The sequence below is a fragment of the Geotrypetes seraphini genome, chromosome 3 (assembly GCF_902459505.1).
Source record: "Geotrypetes seraphini chromosome 3, aGeoSer1.1, whole genome shotgun sequence".
Taxonomy (NCBI): Eukaryota; Metazoa; Chordata; class Amphibia; order Gymnophiona; family Dermophiidae; genus Geotrypetes; species Geotrypetes seraphini.
The window spans coordinates 45,753,733-45,775,891 of NC_047086.1; the positions used below are offsets into that span (position 1 = coordinate 45,753,733).

The window sequence follows — 22,159 nt, forward strand, 5'->3', positions numbered from 1 at the left end:
TCAATGAAGCAAAAGTATAGGGGCTTTTCTTATTATTTGCTCTTCTCCGATATCCATCTAACTTTGGCAATAATATCTCTTGTTCCTCAATCTTTTCTGAAACCAGCCTGAACTTCGGGTAGTTCCTGCTCAACATATGATTGTAGCCTTTGTTGTATTATTTTCAGCAATATTTTGCTGGTTTGTGGAATTAATGCAATTGTTCGGTAGTTGTTACAGTCCTTGGTCTCACCTTTCTTTGGTATAGGTATGAACAGCCATCTTCTCCAATTAGTTGGCCATGTTGTTTCCTTTCAAATCTGTTGATACAGTCAAGTGAGGACCATGATAGCACCTTCTGAGTCTTTGATTAATTCAGTTGGAATACTGTTGATACCAGGTGACTTGTTTTTCAATAAAGCTTGAATTGCTGCTATGACTTCTTCTTTTAAAATATCTAGTTCTTCTTCAAGTCACTTTCAAGTTCAATTTCCCCAATGTTATCCTCAATGCCTCTTTTGTATAAATTTTCCATATATTCTTTCCATCTGTTTTTGATGCTTTCTGGATCATTTAGTATCATTCCCATTGGTGTCTTTAAACATCCCCAATCGAGGCTGGAATTTCTGCTGCAATTTCTTAACATCCTGATGTGCTAATCTGGTTTTTCCATTTGCATGTTGTGATTCAATTTTCTAACAAATATCCTTGAGATATCATTCTTTGTCTTGCTGAACTTGACATTGAAGAACTTGGTTCATTTGTGATACTTTTTCTCTGTCACTAGAAAATTTTGCTTGTCGTCTTTGTTCTACTATTTTTCTGGTTTCTTCTGAGATCCAAGGCAATTTCTTGGCTTTCTTTCTCTTCTGAAGTATGGGGTTTGTTTGTTTTTTTAGCTTCATCACAATTATGATGCCATTCCATAACTCTTTGGACTCTATCTCATCAAGAAAGGAAAATCTGTTGTCTAGTTTTATCCAATAGTCTGAAGGAATATTTTCAGTGTCGTATTATGGGAGATCTCTAATGATCTTCTTGAGAAGTTTTACCTTGATCTTGCATGTCAAAAGTTCAAGGTCATTTCTACAATCAGCTCCTGGTTAAGTCCTATAGACAAAACTGCAGATTTCCATCTCTGTGCTATCTAAATGTAGTCAATTTGATTGTGTACATGCCATTTGGACAGGTCCATGTGTGTGTACTGATGATGTTTGTGGTGTTGGAAATGTGTATTCATGGTACATGGGCTTTTCATGCTACTGGGGCTTGAGCGCATCTGAGAAGCTGAAAACTAACCATTGGTAGTTTCACTACCATCAGGGCCTTCTAAGGTGGACAGGTTTCAGTGGAGATGTCAGACTAACAATGTACCACCCATCTGGGTAGCAGCACACGGTTAGTGTTGGAGGTGGAGGATTACATTTGATGTGACAACGGTAACTACATCAAATTTATACTGCGCAGAAGAAAGGCCCAGCAATCTACTTCTGTATTCTGCCAAGAAAACTTGATGATGAGGCATAAAGAATTGTGCTGGAAGATTGTCTCCTTGGTTGGAAGGCACTTACCATGCTACTAAGGAAGAACAGATTGTCACCCAGAATATGCCCAATGTTTGTGAAGCTGATGGATCAAATTAAATGCCCTGAAGCTGATGTTGCTGGAAAGAAAAGGGAGATCAGAAGCTGTAAAGATATTCTCAACATAGGAACATGGAACATATGAAGCATGAATCAAGAAAAATTTGAAATTATTAAAGATCAAATGGAAAAAAACTAAAATTGATTTAATAGGGTTCAGTGAACTCAAGTGGACAGGACAGGGCCATTTTCAATCAAACATGCTGGTAATGAAACACATAGGAAAAATGGCATGGCATCCATCCATGACAATAAGCTTTCAAAGAAGGTACTAAAGTACAATGTTATAAGTAACAGTCATGTCAACCTGTCTACAGGGAAAGTCAATCAATGCCACTTTGATTCAAGTATATGCTCCAACAACAGATTCAGAAGAAGAGGATGTAGAATTGTTCTATGAACAACCTCAAAATGTAATAGATCAAATGCCGAAAAAAGATCTACTGATCTTTATGGGAGACTTCAATGCAAAAGTAGGAAGTATACCTGAAGTTGCAGTGGTTGGAAAGCCTGGTATAGGAGAAAGAAATGAAGCTGATGTATATTAATACTTCTCAAATATTTGAATGTCTGTATCACCCCTGTTTCTCCTTTCCTCTCGCTTGTACTTCTTCAGGTCATCAAATCTCTCCTCATACCTGCCGTTGCTTGAATTCAACCATGGTTTCTATAGGTTTATCCCTAGCATTTTATAAAACCAGATGGGCATCAATGTATCTTTCTCGACCTTTATTCTATATATTAAATGCTGTGAATGTCAGATACACCACTTTGCAGTTATGCCCACTTAGATTTTACACTGTGCATGACACAGTAAACTTTTGCATGGACATACAGACTCTTGAGGAAGGCAGATGTTGCCGAAACATGGACAGTGTTGGGTCCTGAATAAACATTTTTTTTGATATTCAATTATGGACTTCTGGTTTCATCCAGATATTTTCAATTATTTATTAATTTTCAAATCAAATACAAAGTGCCAGCAATATACACTCAGTTAATACATAAAACAGCACTTATAGCCAAACAAGTATTAATACAAAGTACATTTCCCCCCTCCCTGGATATGTGTAGAAATAAATTAGAAATTAAAGGCTTATTCAATTAATCAGTTTTAACAAATATCGCTAATGGACCCCCATGTTTCTGTAAATGTTTTATTCTGTCCCAGTTTCTCAGCAGTCATTCTTTCATATCTATAATATTGAAAAAGAGTTTCCCACAAAAAAGTAAAGTTCAATCTGTCCCAGTTCTTCCAATTTCTCGTTATTAACTGCATGGCCACCCCCGTCATAATAATAAGTCTGTTTTGTTTTCCATCAATTGGACTCTTAGGTGTCAATAAAGTCCCAAATAAAATAGTATCATAAGACAATGGGACAGAAGCCTCCAATATCACTGCACAACAATTTTTTGGTTAAGTCTTGATTCCTGAAAAGTTTTTGGTGATTATGACAGGTACCAACTTGGTATGCTCAAATATGGTTTTGGTTTTACTGCATCACGTAAGAACTATGAGAAATAGACATTTTTATGTTTACTGACAATAAAATATATAGTCAAGTTTACGTTTCGCACAAGCGACTAAATGAAACAGAATTAAAAGTGTTTTGCTCCCGAGTTTCTTTTATATTCAGTGTCTGGTGCATCACGTTGTAGCATCCAACAATAGTCGGCAAGCATTGACGGATTCCAATTGCCCTGGTATCGTTTCTCCATCGTAGCTATGTCTTGATGAAACCTTTCACCGTGCTCGTCACTCACAGCACCGAGATTTGCGGGGAAGAAGTCCAAGTGTGAATGGAGGAAATGAATCTTGAGTGACATATTGCACTTCATTCTCTTGTATGCTTTGAGAAGTTTGTCTACCAGCTGAATGTAGTTTGGGGCTCTGTAATTGCCCAGAAAATTGTCAACAACGTCTTTCAAGGCTTTCCAGCCAATTTTTTCCGGCCCAACTAACAGATCTTCAAATCGCTTGTCACTCATAACATGTCTGATCTGGGGGCCAACAAAAATACCCTCTTTGATCTTAGCATCAGTTATTCTTGGGAACATCTGTCTTAAATAACGAAAACCTTCCCCTTCCTTGTTCATTGCTTTCACAAAATTCTTCATGAGTCCCAGTTTAATGTGAAGAGGAGGCAAAAATATCTTTGTCGGGTCAACAAGCGATTCATGTGCTACATTTTTCTGTCCTGGAACTAACTTTTTACGGAGTGGCCAGTTCTTTCTAGAATAGTGCGACTCTCTGTCTCGGCTGTCCCATACGCAGATGAAACAGCAGTACTTTGTATAGCCAAGCTGCAGTCCTAGTAACAGAGCAACGACTTTGAGGTCTCCACAGATATTCCAGTTATACCTGGTATACTGGACATACTTTAGTAACATTTCCATATTCTCATATGTTTCTTTCATATGTGCTGCATAGCCAACAGGTACTGAAGGATAAACGTTGCCATTGTGCAACAGAACAGCTTTCAGGCTTAACATTGACGAATCAATGAAAAGACGCCACTCTTCCGGGTTGTGATCACAACCAAAGACCGAGAACAATCCTTCAATGTCACAACAGAAACAGAGACTGTCGACTTGTGCAAAAAATTTGGTTATATCATGATGCCGGTCTCGAAACACAGAAATTTTCGTACCTGGTGATAGCAAACACCATTCCTGCAGTCTCGAACCTAGCAGCTCAGCTTTTGCTTTTGACAGACCCAAATCTCTGACCAAATCGTTCAATTCGGACTGTGTTATCAGATGTGGATCGCCTGATGAGGATGGTTCAAAATCCGGGTCAATGTCACTGTTAGAACCCTGCACTGCAGTTTCTTCATCTGGTTCGTCTAAGGTCCAATCCTCTGGTGGTTTCGGAACTGGAAGACTGTCATCATGTGGCATGGGTCTCATTGCTGAAGGCAGATTAGGATATTCAATTGACTTCTTGTTTTTGGCAGAGAAACCAGACACATTAGTCAAACAGAAATAACAGTCCGTCACATGGTCTTTCTGTTCTCGCCATATCATCGGAACAGCAAATGGCATCGTCTTTCGAGTACCTCTGAGCCAGGCTCTCAGACTAACAGCACATGTCGCACAGCAAATGTGAGGCGCCCATTGCTTGTCTTGATCACCTATTTTGCAGCCAAAATACAGATGATAGGCTTTCTTTACAAGGGCAGTCATCGAACGTCTCTGAGGCGTAAGTGTATATTCCCCACAGATATAGCAGAATGTGTCACGGCTGTTACGACACCGACGAGACATATTGCCCGACACCAAAACGTCTATAGCATCAAGCTTACTTACTGTTATATTGCTACAGCTACTATACTACTATACTTTACTATACTGATACTATATACACACACGGACTATCTATATTAACCAAATGAGCAGGATCGGTGTATGGAAGCCACCATTATAGCATGGTGAGACAGCGCAAGCTCGTTCAGACCTGCCCAGACATGCCCAGGATGTCATCTTCCATAAAACAGCTTCCAACCTGGCTAGATTTTATGCATGGACATACCAGGCGGCACAAACCGTTGTTGATAAGACACTTATGGGAGAAAAAATTGTTTGCATCCAAATATAAGAAAAAATCACGACAAAATTGAAGATTTCTCTGAAATGGTACGTGATGGGTAATTTTTGATGTAATATTCATGATCAGCACCCAAAATTCTATAAGAAACACCCAGCAGTGTTCAGGAAGCAAAAACTTTGTTGTGCAGTGTATCCTGTTAATTTTACCCCATATTGATTTCCAGAAATTGAGTATCAAGAGACAGTAAAACAAGTGATCTAGTGTCCCTACCTCAAAATGACAGTGCCAGCATCTATTAGACTTTGAACTATCCAACTTTTGCAAACGAACTGGGGTCCAGAAAATTCTATGTAACAAAAGAAAAAACAAGTTTGTCTCATAGATGCTGACGCTATACATCTCATCCTCCAAGTCCAAATCCGTGGCCATTGTGTAGCAGAAATATGCTGTTTTGTTTCAATACTCCAAATATCTTTTAAGCTTGTTTTTGGCTTTTTATTCAAATATTCAGATAGTAATTTGTACCACTTGGCTGACTGATGCCCTTGCAAATCTATCTGGAAACATAGGCCTGGAAAGCTATACTGATTTTTTAAGGTGCGCCAATCAGGGAACCTTTTCTGAATGGCCTGTTTCAACTGCAACCATTTATAACCTTGAGATTTTGAAATGCCAAATGATTGTTGCAATTATAATAATCTTGGAGTTTAACCATAGGGATTGGCACGTGGATTGTTGTATTGGAGTAGAAGTTAAAGTATTAATAAATTTTAATGTATTCCAGGTGGAAAGATGAATAATATTGTCCTTGTATATTCTAGGCAGCTTGATACTCAAAATATGGGTAAGACGTAATGGGGCCATAAGATGACTTTCCAATATCAGCCAGTTCGGCAGATTCTCCATGAGTTTATGAAGGATCCAATACATACCCTGATGCAAAATGAATGCTTGATGATATCTAAAAATTTGGAAAATTTACCCCACCCGCCGATTGTGATTTTTGCAAAGATACTAAGGCAATTCTAGAAGTTTTACCAAGCCAAAGGAATTTTGTAAGAATCCCATTCAGTTTTTTATAAAAGGACCCTTGGAAATAAACTGGCAACATACTCATTTGATAGCAAACTACAGGCAAAATCATCATTTTGATGGTTTGTACTCTCCCCCACCAAGAAAGATGTAATGGGGTTCCAATGCTCACACATTTCTTTGACTTTCAACAATAAAGACTTTTCATTTATTGTCATTGTTTCTTCCAATGTTTTTTGAATCATTATACCCAGATATTTTATACCCTCTTCCTTCCAAAGAAATGTGAATGGATCAGATAAACCTTTTACACAATGTACATTCAATGGACGAACCTGATTTGCTCCAATATATTTTTTTTTTTTCAATTTTTGCCTTGTACAATTTCTTGTGAGTTTTTGCCTCCCCTTTTATTTTTCTTTTATCTCGAGACTAGCTGATGGCCCGGCGTTGCACGGGTATTTAATTATAGCAATAACACTGTAAATGGATTCAAATAAAGATACTTTATAGTGGTGAATGAAAATATTTTTTTACAGCTTTATAAAAAGTACAATATTCAAATTATAATGTGAAATATTTGACAAAATGAATACAATACAACTAACACAAAACTTGATTATAAACAACATTTTTAGTTTCACCTCCAGAAGCAAGAACATATACATTCTTGGGTGAACCCACCCTTCCCACATGTGCAGGTGGGCCGCGACACCCCTAGAACATATCACCCCAGGTAGTGAGGGATCTGCATACCAAGTTTCGTTCATATCGATCCCACAGCTTCTTACATTTTTTCCATTGACTTGAATGGGTGAAATCTGATTTTCTGTTTGTAGCTCCGCCCACGTGTGCAGGTGGGCCGCGAGACCCCCAGAACATATCACCTCCGGTAGTGAGGGATCTGCATACCAATTTACGTTCAAAGCAGTCCCACAGCTTTTTACATTTTTTCCATTGACTTGAATGGGTGAAATCTGATTTTCTGTTTGTAAGCTCCGCCCACGTGTGCAGGTGGGCCGCGAGACCCCCAGAACATATCACCCCAGGTAGTGAGGGATCTGCATACCAATTTTCGTTCAAATCGGTCCCACAGCTTTTTACATTTTTTCCATTGACTTGAATGGGTGAAATCTGATTTTCTGTTTGTACCTCCGCCCACGTGTGCAGGTGGGCCGCGAGACCCCCAGAACATATCACCCCAGGTAGTGAGGGATCTGCATACCAATTTTCGTTCAAATCGGTCCCACAGCTTATTACATTTTTTCCATTGACTTGAATGGGTGAAATCTGATTTTCTGTTTGTAGCTCCGCCCACGTGTGCATGTGGGCCGTGAGACCCCCAGAACATATCACCCCCGGTAGTGAGGGATCTGCATACCAATTTTCGTTCAAATCGGTCCCACAGCTTTTTACATTTTTTCCATTGACATGAATGGGTGAAATCCGATTTTCTGTTTGTAGCTCCGCCCACGTGTGCAGGTGGGCCGCGAGACCCCCAGAACATATCACCCCAGGTAGTGAGGGATCTGCATACCAAGTTTCGTTCAAATCGGTCAAGCTATTTTTTAATTAATGTGAGAATGGCATCTTTATACATTTTTTCCATTGACATGAATGGGTGAAATGTGATTTTCTGTTTGTAGCTCCGCCCACATGTGCAGGTGGGCCGCGAGACCCCCAGAACATATCACCCCAGGTAGTGAGGGATCTGCATACCAAGTTTCGTTCAAATCGGTCAAGCCGTTTTTGCGTGATCGCGGCACATAAACACATACATACACACATACCTCCGATTTTATATATATAGACTAGCTGATGACCCGGTGTTGCACGGGTATTTAATTATAGCAATAACACAATAAATGGATTGAAATAAAGATACTTTATAGTGGTGAATGAAATTATTTTTTTACAGCTTTATAAAAAGTACAATAATCAAATTATAATGTGAAATATTTGACAAAATGAATACAATACAACTAACACAAAACTTGATTATAAACAACAATTTTAGTTTCACCTCCAGGAGCAAGAACATATAAATTCTTGGGTGAACCCACCCTTGATCAAGCAACATAGAGTTGTCCATGGGAAAAACAGGGGGATCTTAAATCCACTCCACAGTATGTAATAAGTCTGTCCCTGTGATTTGTTGATTGTGATAGAGAATGCAAGTCTCACTGGAATTTGCAATCTCTTAAACTGAAAAGGAAGATTTGTTGGAATAAGTGGCATCCAAAAGTTTCAGTATTGATTTAAACAACTCAATATGTGGAAACTCAGGTTGAAAAGAAACTCCATGTAGTTTGTTCCCGGTTCAGAATGGAACCTGTGTTCCTAGTTCAGGATATGTGAGTACTCATGTAATGTAATAACATTATGAACTGGGGTGCATGAAGGAAACAGTTACAAACACAGTTAGAACATACAAACTCTATATGTATGGTGTCCGTGGTAGAATAGAAACGATGTCCCTAGTGGTTATAGTGTCATAGAAAGTGTTTTATAGTTGGAATTACAGTGATAATGGCAGCTTTTTACATTTTTTCCATTGACATGAATGGGTGAAATCTGATTTTCTGTTTGTAGCTCCGCCCACGTGTGCAGGTGGGCAGCAAGACCCCCAGAACATATCACCCCAGGTAGTGAGGGATCTGCATACCAAGTTACGTTCAAATCGGGCAAGTCGTTTTTGAATTACTGTGAGAATGGCAGCTTTTTACATTTTTTCCATTGACATGAATGGGTGAAATCCGATATTATGTTTGTAGCTCCGCCCACGTGTGCAGGTGGGCCGTGAGACCCCCAGAACATATCACCCCAGGTAGTGAGGGATCTGCATACTAAGTTTCGTTCAAATCGGTCAAGCCGTTTTTGAATTACTGTGAGAATGGCAGCTTTTTACATTTTTTCCATTGACATGAATGGGTGAAATGTGAATTTTTGTTTGTAGCTCCGCCCACGTGTGCAGGTGGGCTCAAGACCCCCAGAACATATCACCCCAGGTAGTGAGGGATCTGCATACCAAGTTTCGTTCAAATCGGTCAAGCCGTTTTTGAATTACTGTGAGAATGGCAGCTTTTTACATTTTTTCCATTGACATGAATGGGTGAAATCTGATTTTCTGTTTGTAGCTCTGCCCACGTGTGCAGGTGGGCCGCGAGACCCCCAGAACATACATCCCAGGTAGTGAGGGATCAGCATACCAAGTTTCGTTCAAATCGGTCAAGCCGTTTTTGCGTGATCGCGGCACATACACACACACATACACACACACATACATACACACATACATACCTCCAATTTTATATATATATAGATAGATATATACCACTTCTCATCTTGGGAATTTTTAAAACTGATGTTATAGGAAGGCACTCTATATACTTTTTGACTCTCAGATTTCTTGGATGAATATCTTTATAAAGGTGGCTAATAAATCCAAGTAAAAAAAAATAAATATCCAGTGGTTTTGGCAGATATGTCTTCAAAAATTTCACTGAATGGTCATATTCCATTCACTTTGAAGTCCACAAAATTATCAGATGTTTTCTTCAACTTCCATCATTTATATCTTTGAAGCTTCTTAACAGTCAAATAGTGATTTCTGCTTTGTCCTGTAACACATTCAGTGGAAGATGTCATTCTGAATCTCCTCAGGGACACTTCTGAAAATGTTTTGTTTTTTCAAAATGTGTAAAACTGATGCATATATTTTGATAGTTCATTGTAATTAGCCTTTTGCTTTCCCTCTTTAACTCCACCCTCTCACACCCTTTTATCTTTCCAGACCCCAGACTAAGGGCTAGATCAGACATGGGCAACTCCGGCCCTCAAGGGCCTGAATCCAATCGGGTTTTCAGGATTTCCCCATTGAAAGCAGTGCATGCAAATAGATCTCAGGCATATTTATTAGGGAAATCCTGAAAACCTGATTGGATTCCGGCCTTTGAGGACTGGAGTTGCCCATGTCTACGCTAGATTCACTAAAGATAGCAACTCAATCACTGTTGGCCAATTCTCTGGCCAATTTTCCAACATCAATTGATTCACTATCAAGTTTGCATGCAGGTTCACATGTGATACTTATTATCATAACGACTGATTTTAACATCCAAAAATGCCATTTCATTAACATGTGATTTCATTTCAAATTGAATTGTACTATGACAGCCATTCAAAAACACCAAAAATTCTTCTAATTCTGTTTTCGTGGATTTCCAAAGGAAAAAAATATCATCTATAAATCTCTTCCATAGATGAATATGTTGGAAGTACTTAGAATTGTAAGCCCAATGCTCTTCAAAATAAGCCATAAATAAGTTTGCGATGGACGGCACAAACGAAGCGCCCATTGCGACCCCTTATATCTGCTGAAAATTTATTTTATCAAATACAAAATAATTTTTAGACATAGGACTCACTTATATGGAAGTAGGGAGAAGGGGGCAGATGATAGAAGTGGGGAAAAGAGAGAGAGAAGGGGGCAGATGATGGAAGTGGGAAGAAAAGAGAGATAAGGGGTAGATGATGGAAGCAGAGAGAACTTGTGCTGTCAACATCTGGAGCATATGCGAAAGCAGCAGCAGCAGCAGCAGCAGCGGTGAGGGGCCCTCACCTCCTCACCACTGTTGCTGCTTTCCCACATGCTGGAAGGGGGCAGGATAACGCAATGGAATTGCCTGGGGTGGAGAGAGAGAGAAAAGGAGCAGATGATGGAAGTTGGGAGAACTTGTGCCGTCAGCTTCAGGTGCATATGGGAAAGCAGCAGCAGTGATGATCATAGAAATTCTGTACTGCTCCGATGGTCATAGAATTCCTATGATCGTCAGAACAGCGCAGAACATTCAGCCCGCCAGCCAGCGCTAAAACCTCTTCCATGCTTTTGTAAAAAGGGAGGGGGGGAGTTTTGTTTGTGATTACTTATTCTGTCCTGTGTTTATGAAAGACATGGTTTTCTGTTAGCGTTGACTAGCCTTGTTTGGCAAAATGCATCAGGCATGGTTCCTGGGAGCACCTTGAATAATCCTGATTTGAATCTTCTTTTTGTCTGCCGATCTTCTTTTACTCCACGTTGGATTCTTTGGTGGACCACTTGCCTTGTTGTTTTGTTACAAATTAACATACATGGAATGGAACATACCAGAGGAGTTACAGATTTGGTTGTTTCTACATACATATGGGTTAAAGTTGGACAACATAGAGTGAAGCAGTTGAGAGGAGTTGCAAACTTGGTTATTAACTTAGGCTTATGTTTCGGATAGTATTACTGCTTTAAAATGCATTTGACCACTTTTATATATGTATGGAAAGGGTTCGGAGTTAAAGTCCTAGGCAAGTAGGTGGGAAGGGAAGGAAGGGGGGATTTGTTCAGAGATGTTTGGGGCTTGCATAGAACTAAAACTGTACACTGGCACTGGTTTGGTAATCTTTGTGTTGTTTTTTTTGATTTTATAAGAAAAGAAAAAAAGAGATACAAGTAGAAATAAAGAAGTAAATAAATGGGGGCTGGGTGGGGCATGAGCAGGGCTAGGGGCCCTCAAAGAATTAATCCTGCCCTGATTCCAGTGCCAGTTTTTTTGGCACTGGCAGGTGCCTTGAAATCTCTTTTAAGCATCATTTTAAATGGTGTTTGGACTTAACTTAAGTGCCGGCAGGGCACCTAAGTTGAGGAGCTGTTTCGAGAATAAGGGCACAAGGTTATAGAATATTAGCACTTATTGGGTGCATGCACTTTATAGAATTGCACTTAGGTGCTGATCCACACACTATGTCTGCCATGCCGCAATCTCTCATGCCATGTTTGCCGCACAGTGCTTGCCTTTCCATGTCTTCCATGCTTTGTTTCGTCATGCATGCTTGCCATACCATTTTTGCCAAGTCGTGTCATACTATATTAACCATGCTTTGTCATATTATGTTTTGCCAAACTATACTCGCCATGATATGTCTCACCATATCATGTTTTAGCATATTATATTTTGCCGTGCTTTGATAGCTAGGTTTTGCCATCTCTGTCAATGTTTTGCTATGCTATCTTTTATCATACTATGTCTTGACAATGCAGCACCGTGGTTGGAGCTGCAGTCTTGGCACCCTGAAGTTGTGAGTGCAGGCCCACGCTGCTCATTGTGACCCTGGGCGAGTCATCTGCTCCCCCCATTACCCCAGTACATCAGATAGACTGTGAGCCCACTGGAAAAGACAGGAGTGTGTGGCGGGGTGGTTGAAGCTACAGCCTCAGCACCCTGGGGTTCTGGGTTCAAACCCCACGCTGCTCCTTGTGACCCTGGGCAAGTCACTTAATCTTCCAGAGCCCCAGGTACGTTAGATAGATTGTGAGCCCACCAGGACAGATAGGGAAAATGCTTGAGTACCTGATTGTAAAACATAACCTTGATAGGCGGTATATAAAATCCTAATAAACTTGAAACTTGAAATTATGCTTGAGTATCTGAATAAATTCATGTAAACCGTTCTGAGCTCCTCTGGGAGAATGGTAAAGAAAAAGGAATGAATAAATAATAAGCATAAATGAATGACCTAATTCTATAATTCTGTGATCAACTTTTGGGAATGCCTCCAACACACCCCTGGCCATGCCTCCATTTTCTATATGTAGTATAAAAGCTGCACACAGATCTTTCTAGAATAGTGCACAGTAAGATGTGTGTGCAACTGCCAAAGCAAAGCCGATTCACTGCAAAAATTGGTTGTCAGCACCCAATGATTGCTCATTAATCAATTCAGTTGCACGCACATCGTGGGCATGCACCCAAAATTTGGCATGCATTAAACAGCAAGTTCATGAATTATAAGCTTTTGGGGGCAGGCACCTAGATCAATTAAAAGAATACATCACTTTGTACTTTTGTTCTACATATTATTTTGGAAGCATGAATGATGGAGTTTGCAAAAGTTGTTTCTTCCACCTGGACCAGTCTTGGAGATAAATAGCTTATACCTCAAGAAACCTCTATTATTGTGATGCCCTGTTTGCTGCACGAGATTGCACTATAATTTGGCATATCAAATAATGAGGAGCCTAACCTGCAACCTCGTTCCTTGTGCTTTCACCTCCCACAGCTGATGGCAGTATGTTGAGGGGAAAAGAACTGCATCCAAAGGACGCTGCAAACTATTTCTCCTGTAAAGGCATGGCAATTTTCAAAGTGGTAAGGCGGGGGTTGGGTTTATGCCACTTTTGTGGAAGGGGGAGACCTCCAAGATGCAATATTGCAGTATCTACGGAGTGGCGATTGATTCCCATGTTTGTTTATTTTCAGAGCACTGCAGTAAGGGAAGAGGACTGCTGGTAGAAACTGACACTGCCTAATCTTGCTTTGATATTGGGTTTTTAAGTCCATTTGCAGAAAGAAAAAAAAAAATTAAAAATAATACAAGTAAATGTAATACACAAATGTTCTTGCCCTTGCAGAAAGGTAAAACGAAAAAGACAAAATAGTGCCTAGCTGTATGCATGGGTTATTACACTCTGTACAGACAGAGGCTTCCTAAATAGAGAATACACGCCTGGCGCTAGGACCCGGCAGGAGCCAAATGCTGAATGTGAGAAAGAGAAGCGCCTAGGTCTGGTCCCTCTGCACAGTCTTTGTGATTTCTCTCCTACTGAAGAGGGATTGTATAAAAAGGGCAGGCGCTGCATCTAACACACACATTGATGTTCCCTTGCAACTTTTCACAGCGTGGACTGCCCGCTAAACCTAGGGGCAACAGCAAAGGAACAAGCCGGGAAGTATAGGAGGCTGCCGGTGTCTCAACCTTCCAGGGTAACTTCAAGAAGTAGACGGAGGAGCCTGAACCAAAAAGAGAAAAGAAAAGGTGAGGGCTTGCAAAAAAAATAAAAAAAAAAAATTGCACGGCTACTTTTTCCAAAGCAGCTGAAAACCTCCCATATGCAGCAGGTAAAAATGACTGCATGAACTCTCTCAGCTGTGTTTAGCCAAAAGGGCTTCACCTGCGAACCCAGGTCAACATGCAGAAAACCAAGTTTCCAAGTTTGTTAAAAATTTGATTAAACGCCTATCAAAGACTAAGCGTTTTACACCAATAAAAATAAGGAGGAACCTGTGCAGATACATTTCAGAGCTTGCAGCTATGCAGCCTATTGAATATCATTTTTTAAATCTTGAGGTACTGTGGTATCCTCAGAAATGCCTGCTGAATTTTTCCTTCCAAGCTGTTTTGGTAAAAAGATGTTAAAACCCGGTAGATGATGGATTAACTCTTATGATGGGCTCTTGGTGGAACTGGATAACTGGATTGATTCCGATGCCGCACACGCGAGAGCCTCATTTTGTTTCTTGCTATTTTTACTTGCCTTCATGTTGGACAATGAGTTTCTTTCACTGTGACCCTGTGAAACGATCGTTTCATGCCAATGAAGATAATTAAGACTTTTGCAGTAAAGTTACTCCTGTGTATGCGATCGTATGGTTTTGTACCAGGTTGATGGGAATGACAGAATGTTGAGCGATGCCTGCCCCCCCCTTGATCGGAATCATTTCTGGTGAATTAACATCACAATATGTGATCCTTAAGGACTAATGCAGGGGTTGCAAACTCGGAGCGTTTCAATTGAAAAGCTTTTTGCTCAATGAGTGTTCCAGCCTGAGTGATGGAGCTGCAAACCCGTTGTCAACCAGCACCTGACACGCTGAATGTTTTTCAAGCCAATGACTCCTATCATGATAAAAATTGTAGCAGTCGAGGAACCTATCGCGATGCATCTGGTCTCTCCTCCTGGCAGATAATCCTGACCATTATCATGGCTCTTATCACTTTGGCCACTGTATTGTCCAATGCATTTGTAATTGCAACAGTCTATCAGACGAGAAAATTGCACACTCCTGCCAATTACCTTATAGCCTCCCTGGCTTTCACCGACCTCTTAGTCTCTATTCTTGTAATGCCCATCAGCACCATGTATACTGTGACTGGCAAATGGACTTTGGGTCAGGTAGTCTGTGATGTGTGGCTATCATCAGATATCACTTGTTGCAGTGCATCTATTCTCCATTTGTGCGTGATAGCTTTAGACAGATATTGGGCCATCACGGATGCAGTTGAGTACACCAAGAAAAGAACTCCCAAGAGGGCAGCAGTTATGATCGTGCTGGTGTGGGTCTTTTCCATATCGATTTCTATGCCCCCCTTTTTTTGGCGACAAGCGAAAGTTGAAGGCGAATTGTCTGTCTGTGAAGTGAACACAGACCACATCCTGTACACCATTTATTCTACTGTTGGGGCATTTTACTTCCCTACGTTACTTCTCATTGCACTGTATGGAAGGATCTACGTGGAAGCCAGATCCAGGATTTTGAAACAGTCGCCAAAGAAAAGGGGGAAGAGATTGACGAGGGCTCATTTGATCACTGATTCACCCGAATCGGTGTCTGTATCTTCCTTAAACTCCAAGGCTCCCGACATGACCAGCGAAACGGGATCGCCAGTCTATCAGAATCAGGTTAAAGTTAAAGTTTCAGACGCCCTTTTGGAGAAGAAGAAGATCATGGCCGCAAGAGAGCGGAAAGCCACCAAGACTTTGGGAATTATCCTGGGAGCTTTCATTGTCTGTTGGCTGCCCTTCTTCATCATCACCTTGGTGTTGCCCATCTGTAAGGATGCTTGCTGGTTCCATACCTCCATTTTTGACTTTTTCACGTGGCTGGGATATCTCAACTCTTTAATTAACCCGATAATCTATACTATGTCAAATGAGGACTTTAAACAAGCTTTTCACAAACTGATGCGTTTTAGATGCAAATGCTGAGTTTGACTCCTGTGTTCTATAAAACTACTTGAATGCACTTGTGTTGGGTCTAGTTCTACAGGTAGGTTGATTCTTCTTACAGTGTTCTGCGATGTTCAGTGTGGAGAATCCTGTTCTGCCCCAAATTCCTTCAAACAGAGACAGATGCCAGTACTAGTAGTGTGTGTTGCTGGGGGTGGGGTGTATAGTTTATTAAAAACCTGTGCTACATCATGGCCATAATACCGACTATAGTGCAATTTTAAGAAAGGAGAGTGTTGGGCAGGGACATTTACCATTAAATGGACTGGCATGTCCTGGTGGATTTTTATGTTTAAATCGTAGCAGAGCAATCAAGAATACCGAGAGCTTTGGAACAAGCTTACGAGTATATATATATATATATATATATATATATATATATTTTTGGACAGATTAACTGCAAATAATGGCAGGACTTGAACTAAGTTGATCTTATGCCAAATCTGCGTTAGAAATGCTTGCATAGAAACTCTTTAAAAGCGAATGCATTGAAAATGTTCTAATATTCATGCAAATTGTTTTTGAGTATATAAAACAGATTCAGGGACCTATACAGACTCTTATAGCCTGCAAAGTTACAAAATCTAAAGTTTTGTTTGGATAGAGCAAAAAAATTATTTACTGTGTGTGTGTATGTATATGTATATATATATATATATATATATATATATATATATATATTAACGCTGGCATCACAAATCCTTTATTTTCTTACTTAAAAATGAGATGCTACGTTCAAGAGCAGCCATCCATGAGTGTTTACAGGAGAATGCATAATTTGTGCAAATGTTCAGTGGCTGTCAAATGGTGTCTTACAAAAGCAATCTATGTTTGTGGTATGTGTGCTCTTGCCAAAGTTTAAAAGCTATATCCTATTCAGAGTGGCTGTAGTAATACATATTAGCTGGGAGTTAATGGAGCTCATGATGGGGAGATCACTAGAGCTGCTGATAAAGCACATATTAATACTGCTATTGATAGCAATTAGTCGTGAATTAGGGCCGACCTTTGAAGGTGTGTTGTCATTGTTATCACTTCTAGGGTACTTATGTGAATATGAGCATTGGAAAACAAAGCTTAGCTGCAGGACGTCACTCATCTAAATGCATCATCTCCTTCTGTTGTTATTAAATGTGGGATAGTGTTAAAGGCAAAGCCCATCCTGCCCTTTGAAATGCCGAATTTCAAGGCAATTGTGTTATGCTCCTTCCTGGTTTTCTTCCTACTCACCCTTCTAGCATTGCTTTCATTATATAGAGTATGGGTGGTTCACCCCCCCCTACCCAATTGAGATCACAGTTCACACTTTCCACAAGTCCTTAACTCTTTTGTGGCTCCCTTCTGCCAATCCCTTCTGTCCCACCCATCTAGTAAGGATTAGAATTTTTCCTCGCCCCCTTCCCTTGCCCACATAAATTTTCTAGAAGTGATCATGGATCCTCGACTGACTAAATATTTCCCCAGAAGAATAAGTAAGCGAGAGCAAGAAAGCCCTGTGACTTAGTTAAAGCAGCATTGCCAGCTATCAGTCGACCTTAGGTCTTAATCCTACTTCTTAGTCATTAATATATATTATTTTAAAATATTTTTGCTATGTTTTAATTAGCAGATGCACTTTTTTTTTATCATAACCACACCTGTTGTTTGTAGATCTCTTAAATTCAAGTTTCTGGATTGCTCACGTGAATAGGTATTAATGTGATACCTGAATGGGGTTTGGATTAGGATATGTGGGGGGAAGGGGGGAAGAGGAGGGGACAATCCATGATTTACTTAGATTCACATTGGCAATAGCAGCTAATAGCATGCTTCTTTCTCCTCAGAATTGAAAAAAAGAAACGTGGAAGTTAGGCACCCAGATCATCACGTTGAGCATCTTAATTTAGATATCTAAATTAAAGGGGGGAAAGGAGACGAGACTTGTATATTGCCTTTTTGTGGTTACACATTCAAAGCGGTTTACATATATATAGCTACTTTATTTTGTATCTGAAGCAATGGAAGATTAAGGGGTCGTTTTTAGCGCACGCAGGAAATTACTGCGCGCTACGCTTCTAGAACTAACGCCAGCTCGATGCTGGCGTTAAGGTCTAGCGCCTTAGTAACAGGAGCCTTAAGGTGCACTAACCGATTTAGCGCATGCTAAAGATTAGCATGCGCTAAATTGTAAGGCATCCATTATATTCTGTGGGCGCCTTAGCATTTAGCATGCGCTAATCTTTAGCGTGCGCTAAATCGGTTAGCGCGCCTTAGTAAAAGGACCCCTAAGTGACTTGCTCTGGGTCACAAGAAACAGCACGGGGAATTGATCCCACAAGCTCAGGGTGCTGAGGCAGCAGCTGTACCCCTAGGCCTGCCCAATTAACTAGTTCCTAAATTTAAGTGGCCAGAAAGTGGATGGGATGGGACAAGATCAGATCAGGGCAAGTAAGTGAGGGACCAGATTCAGTAAATGACAATTACAAAAACAACGCTGGGGGAAAAGAAAGAAATAAATCCACAGAGAGCGCTATTCTATAAATGGCACTCGGAGCAGGGCATCGTTTATAGAATAACGCTTAGAGCTGATTGCCGTACCAAACTGTAGGCGCGAGGAGCTATACCATCTGAAACCCTGGCTTAATTTAGGTGTGGATCCCTGGTATTCAATAAAACTACATGCTTCTTTAGTGAACGCCCCTGATCCGTAGCCCTTTTGAGGTATAAGATCTATGCACAGATATTTAACAAATAGCGCTTAGCAAGATATGTTTGTAAATCCAAATCGTTGCAATTAAGACAATAATTGATTGTTATCACTCAATTTTTGGCACTAATTAGCTTGTTAGCCAATATAGTGACGTGTGTATCTCAGGATAGCGTGCAATTTTGCACATGGAAATTTGCATGCTGTTTATAGAACCCAGAGGTCGGAGTCTAGAGTTACTTTTTAGTATTAGGTGCCTAATTAAACCCCAATTCATAAAGATGAGAAAATATAACCCATTATTTCCTATAGGCTATGAGGTAAATACGATGCATGTTTTTGCATATTAACATCCCATGTAGCACATTTTTGTAAATAGGGGAATACAGTTCCTAGATCTAGGCAAATAATTAGTATTCTTCAATTGAGGAACCTAAACTTTGGTGAATTTTCAGTACAAAGCATAGGCCCCTTTCACAAAGCCGTGGTAGTAAGTACTGGCGCAGCAAATGTGACACAGCCTGTAAGAACTCAATGGGCTGCGTCACATTTGCTGCATGGGACTTGCTACCAGGACCTTAACAAGACCTAGCTGTGCCCTGTGCACCTGCACACTATGACTCCCCCCCCAGCACGCAGACTGCCTCCTTGCTTCTCTCCAGTCTCACCCAAAAATACAATGCAGCATCTAAAACTCTCCCCCTCCCACACCCCACCCTCTGAATCCACTCCTCTCCAAACCTCCTGCCTGCGGGGAAAAAGACCATGCCCAATAAACACAGCGATGTTCCACAGCTCCTCCCGCTCAAGCACAGCTAGGTACTTCTGGGTCCTGACTACACACAACAGGAAGAGGAAGTGCACATCAAAGGGGGCAGGACTTATCAATGCCTGGAACACACCTGAGCAGGAGGCTCCATGGAGCACTGCTGTGCCCTGCTGAACACGGTCCCCCATCTGCAAATAGAAGTCTCAAAGGGCGTGGGAGTGTGTAGTGCAGTAGTTAGAGTTAAAGCCTTGGCACCCTGAGGTTGTGGGTTCAAATCCTGCACTGCTCCTTGTGACCCTGGGCAAGTACTGAATCCTCTTTGCCCCAGGTACATTAGTTAGAGTGGGAGCCCACTAGGACAGTTAGGGAATAATGCTTGAGTACCTGAATAATTTGTAATCCACATAGAATTGTAGGATATGCAGAATATAAATTATATTAAAAAAAAAGAAATCAAAGAGAGGGGGATCCCAGAAGGGAGGGACGGGAAAGGAAAAGGTAGAGACTCTGCGCCATGTACCCTGGGGGAAGGGGCAGGAAGGAGGCATAGAGGCACTCTGCTGCAGCCTATGCCCAAGTATTTTTGTGACCCTGCCTCTCTTGCGCTTTGCGCGACTGCGTTGCCTGTTGCTTTGTCCATGCTCGCTACCATGGTTTTATAAAAGAGACTCTCAGATGCCTGAGCTCAGCTGAAAATTCACCTAACTCCAGTCACCTGAAACCAAGGCACCTACCTAGTTCGAGGACTCGCCTTTTTTTTAGGTGAGTTACTAGTCATTAAAAGTGGGGAAAGCTTTTACCCCTTTGTTTCAATGGGGTGAGGTTTCGATGCAAGGAATATTGAAGCTGAATTTCAGATGTCCTGAGTTAACTTAGAACATGATCATAAGGAAAAAAGTGACGATTCTAAATGATCAAATAAAACCAGTAAAGGTGGTCGGAAGGAATCTGAATTTAATGTCCTGCTCTTTGCCTTTGTATTTCCAAATACTTTTGAAACTAGGGGCCAATTTTTTTGATCTTCAGAGTAATTTTTTTTTTCAAAAATAATCTGAAGGATTCCATTTCTGATGCTTCCTCAGTAATTCTGTGAATGTTTTCCTTTTGTCTACAGAACCAAGTCGATATTCTAAAGAATCGCAGCTTGAACCTCCCCAGCCCGAGTTGTCAGACTCATGAATGCTGCAGAGCAAAAACATCAGTACATAGTGCCACTCTCCCTTCAGTCCTGAATTTCACTCTAATGACGTGCCAGGATGCTCTTTAAATGCTCACTCATATCAGATGTAAAGAGGGCAACTTCAGATCAATGCTTCTCACTGACATCTGGACTGTAGCAAACGTAGATGGGCATTTTCAAAAGGAAATCCAAGTCTGAGTTTGGAAGTTTTGGGAAAGATATCCAGTAGAGAAAACGTCCATTTTCGAAATAGCAAGACGTCGTGGTTTGTTTTTTAAAAAATGACTTATCTATATATTTTGTCCCTTAGTATATCTATTTTTTTGGCCATTTTTGAATACAAAGATGTCCAAATGAAAAATACACAAAAACAAGCTATTGGGATGTCCAAGCAGTCGGCATTCTTAGCAAACTGGTCACAGACAGCTGAGCAGAGCAAAGGGGTACTCTAAGGGGTACTGCAGTGAATGTCACATTAAAAAGTCCCAGGTAAACATGTCACTATGGTAAGCCCTCCAAAACCCACCTAAAACTTACTGTACCCACCTGTATAGTAGCCCTTTTGCCTGCAGGTGTCATCTTTTGTAGGTACAGTAGGTTTTGGGTGGGTTTTGGAGGGCTCTCCATCCTATATAATAAAACCCTAGAGCACTCATGCGCTCTTGAAATTTCGTGATCCCTGCCGCCGTGATTTCTGATCCGTGGCAGCCAATCCGGCGGCAGGGAACATTCTGGCCACTCCCCTCCTCCCGCCCTCACTCATCCTGGAAGCCAGGCAAGCTCTCTCCCTGCCCGCCTCCTCGGCAGGGAACACAACTCGGCCCTCACGCGCCGCCGCTGCTGCTGATCCTCCTGTAAAGAGCAGCCTGCGATGGTGTCCGGCTTTAGCGAATCTCGCAGGCCGCTCTCCAACTTGGTAGTACATTCCCTCTGACGCGATCCCGTGCATCAGAGGAAACGTGCTACCGAGGCTGGAGAGAGGCCTGCGAGGTTCGCTAAAGCCGGACACCATCGCAGTCTGCTCTTTACAGGAGGATTAGCAGCATGAGAGGATCCACCGCCAGCACTTTTAAAGCTTAAAACAAAAACCTTCGGCCGCAGCAGGCCAGCCCGCGGGAAAGGAAGGGGGAGGGGCTGAACGGAGCAGGACAGCTCAGGTAAGAGAAGGGAATGGGGGGTGGGGGGAAATGCTGCTACTACTTCACAGGGACCTGGAGGGGAAGGGAAATATCATTGCTGCTTCTGCAAAGGGAAGTGTGGGGGGGGGGAGAGAAGAGAATGGGGGGTGGGGGAAAATGCTGCTACTACTTCACAGGGATCTGGAGGGGAAGGGAAATATCACTGCTGCTTCTGCAAAGGAAAGTGGGGGGGGGGGGAAGAGACAGAATGAAATACAGACAGACAAAGGAGGCCAGGGAGAGAGACAGACAGAAATAAAGACAGACAGGGGACCAGAGAGACAGACAGAAAAAAAGACAGACAGACAAAGGGTGCCAGAGAGAG

General features: G+C 41.3%; 1 protein-coding gene across 1 annotated transcript; it reads left to right on the forward strand.

Annotated features, from left to right (window-relative positions):
- The first annotated feature begins 14,076 nt into the window (after positions 1-14,076).
- Positions 14,077-21,068, forward strand: HTR1B (5-hydroxytryptamine receptor 1B). Its single transcript, XM_033938218.1, has 2 exons — positions 14,077-16,061; positions 20,591-21,068. Exon 1 carries the CDS (start codon positions 14,846-14,848, stop codon positions 15,998-16,000), a length of 1,155 nt encoding a protein of 384 aa, XP_033794109.1. The 5' UTR covers positions 14,077-14,845; the 3' UTR covers positions 16,001-16,061; positions 20,591-21,068.
- Positions 21,069-22,159: the final 1,091 nt, after the last annotated feature.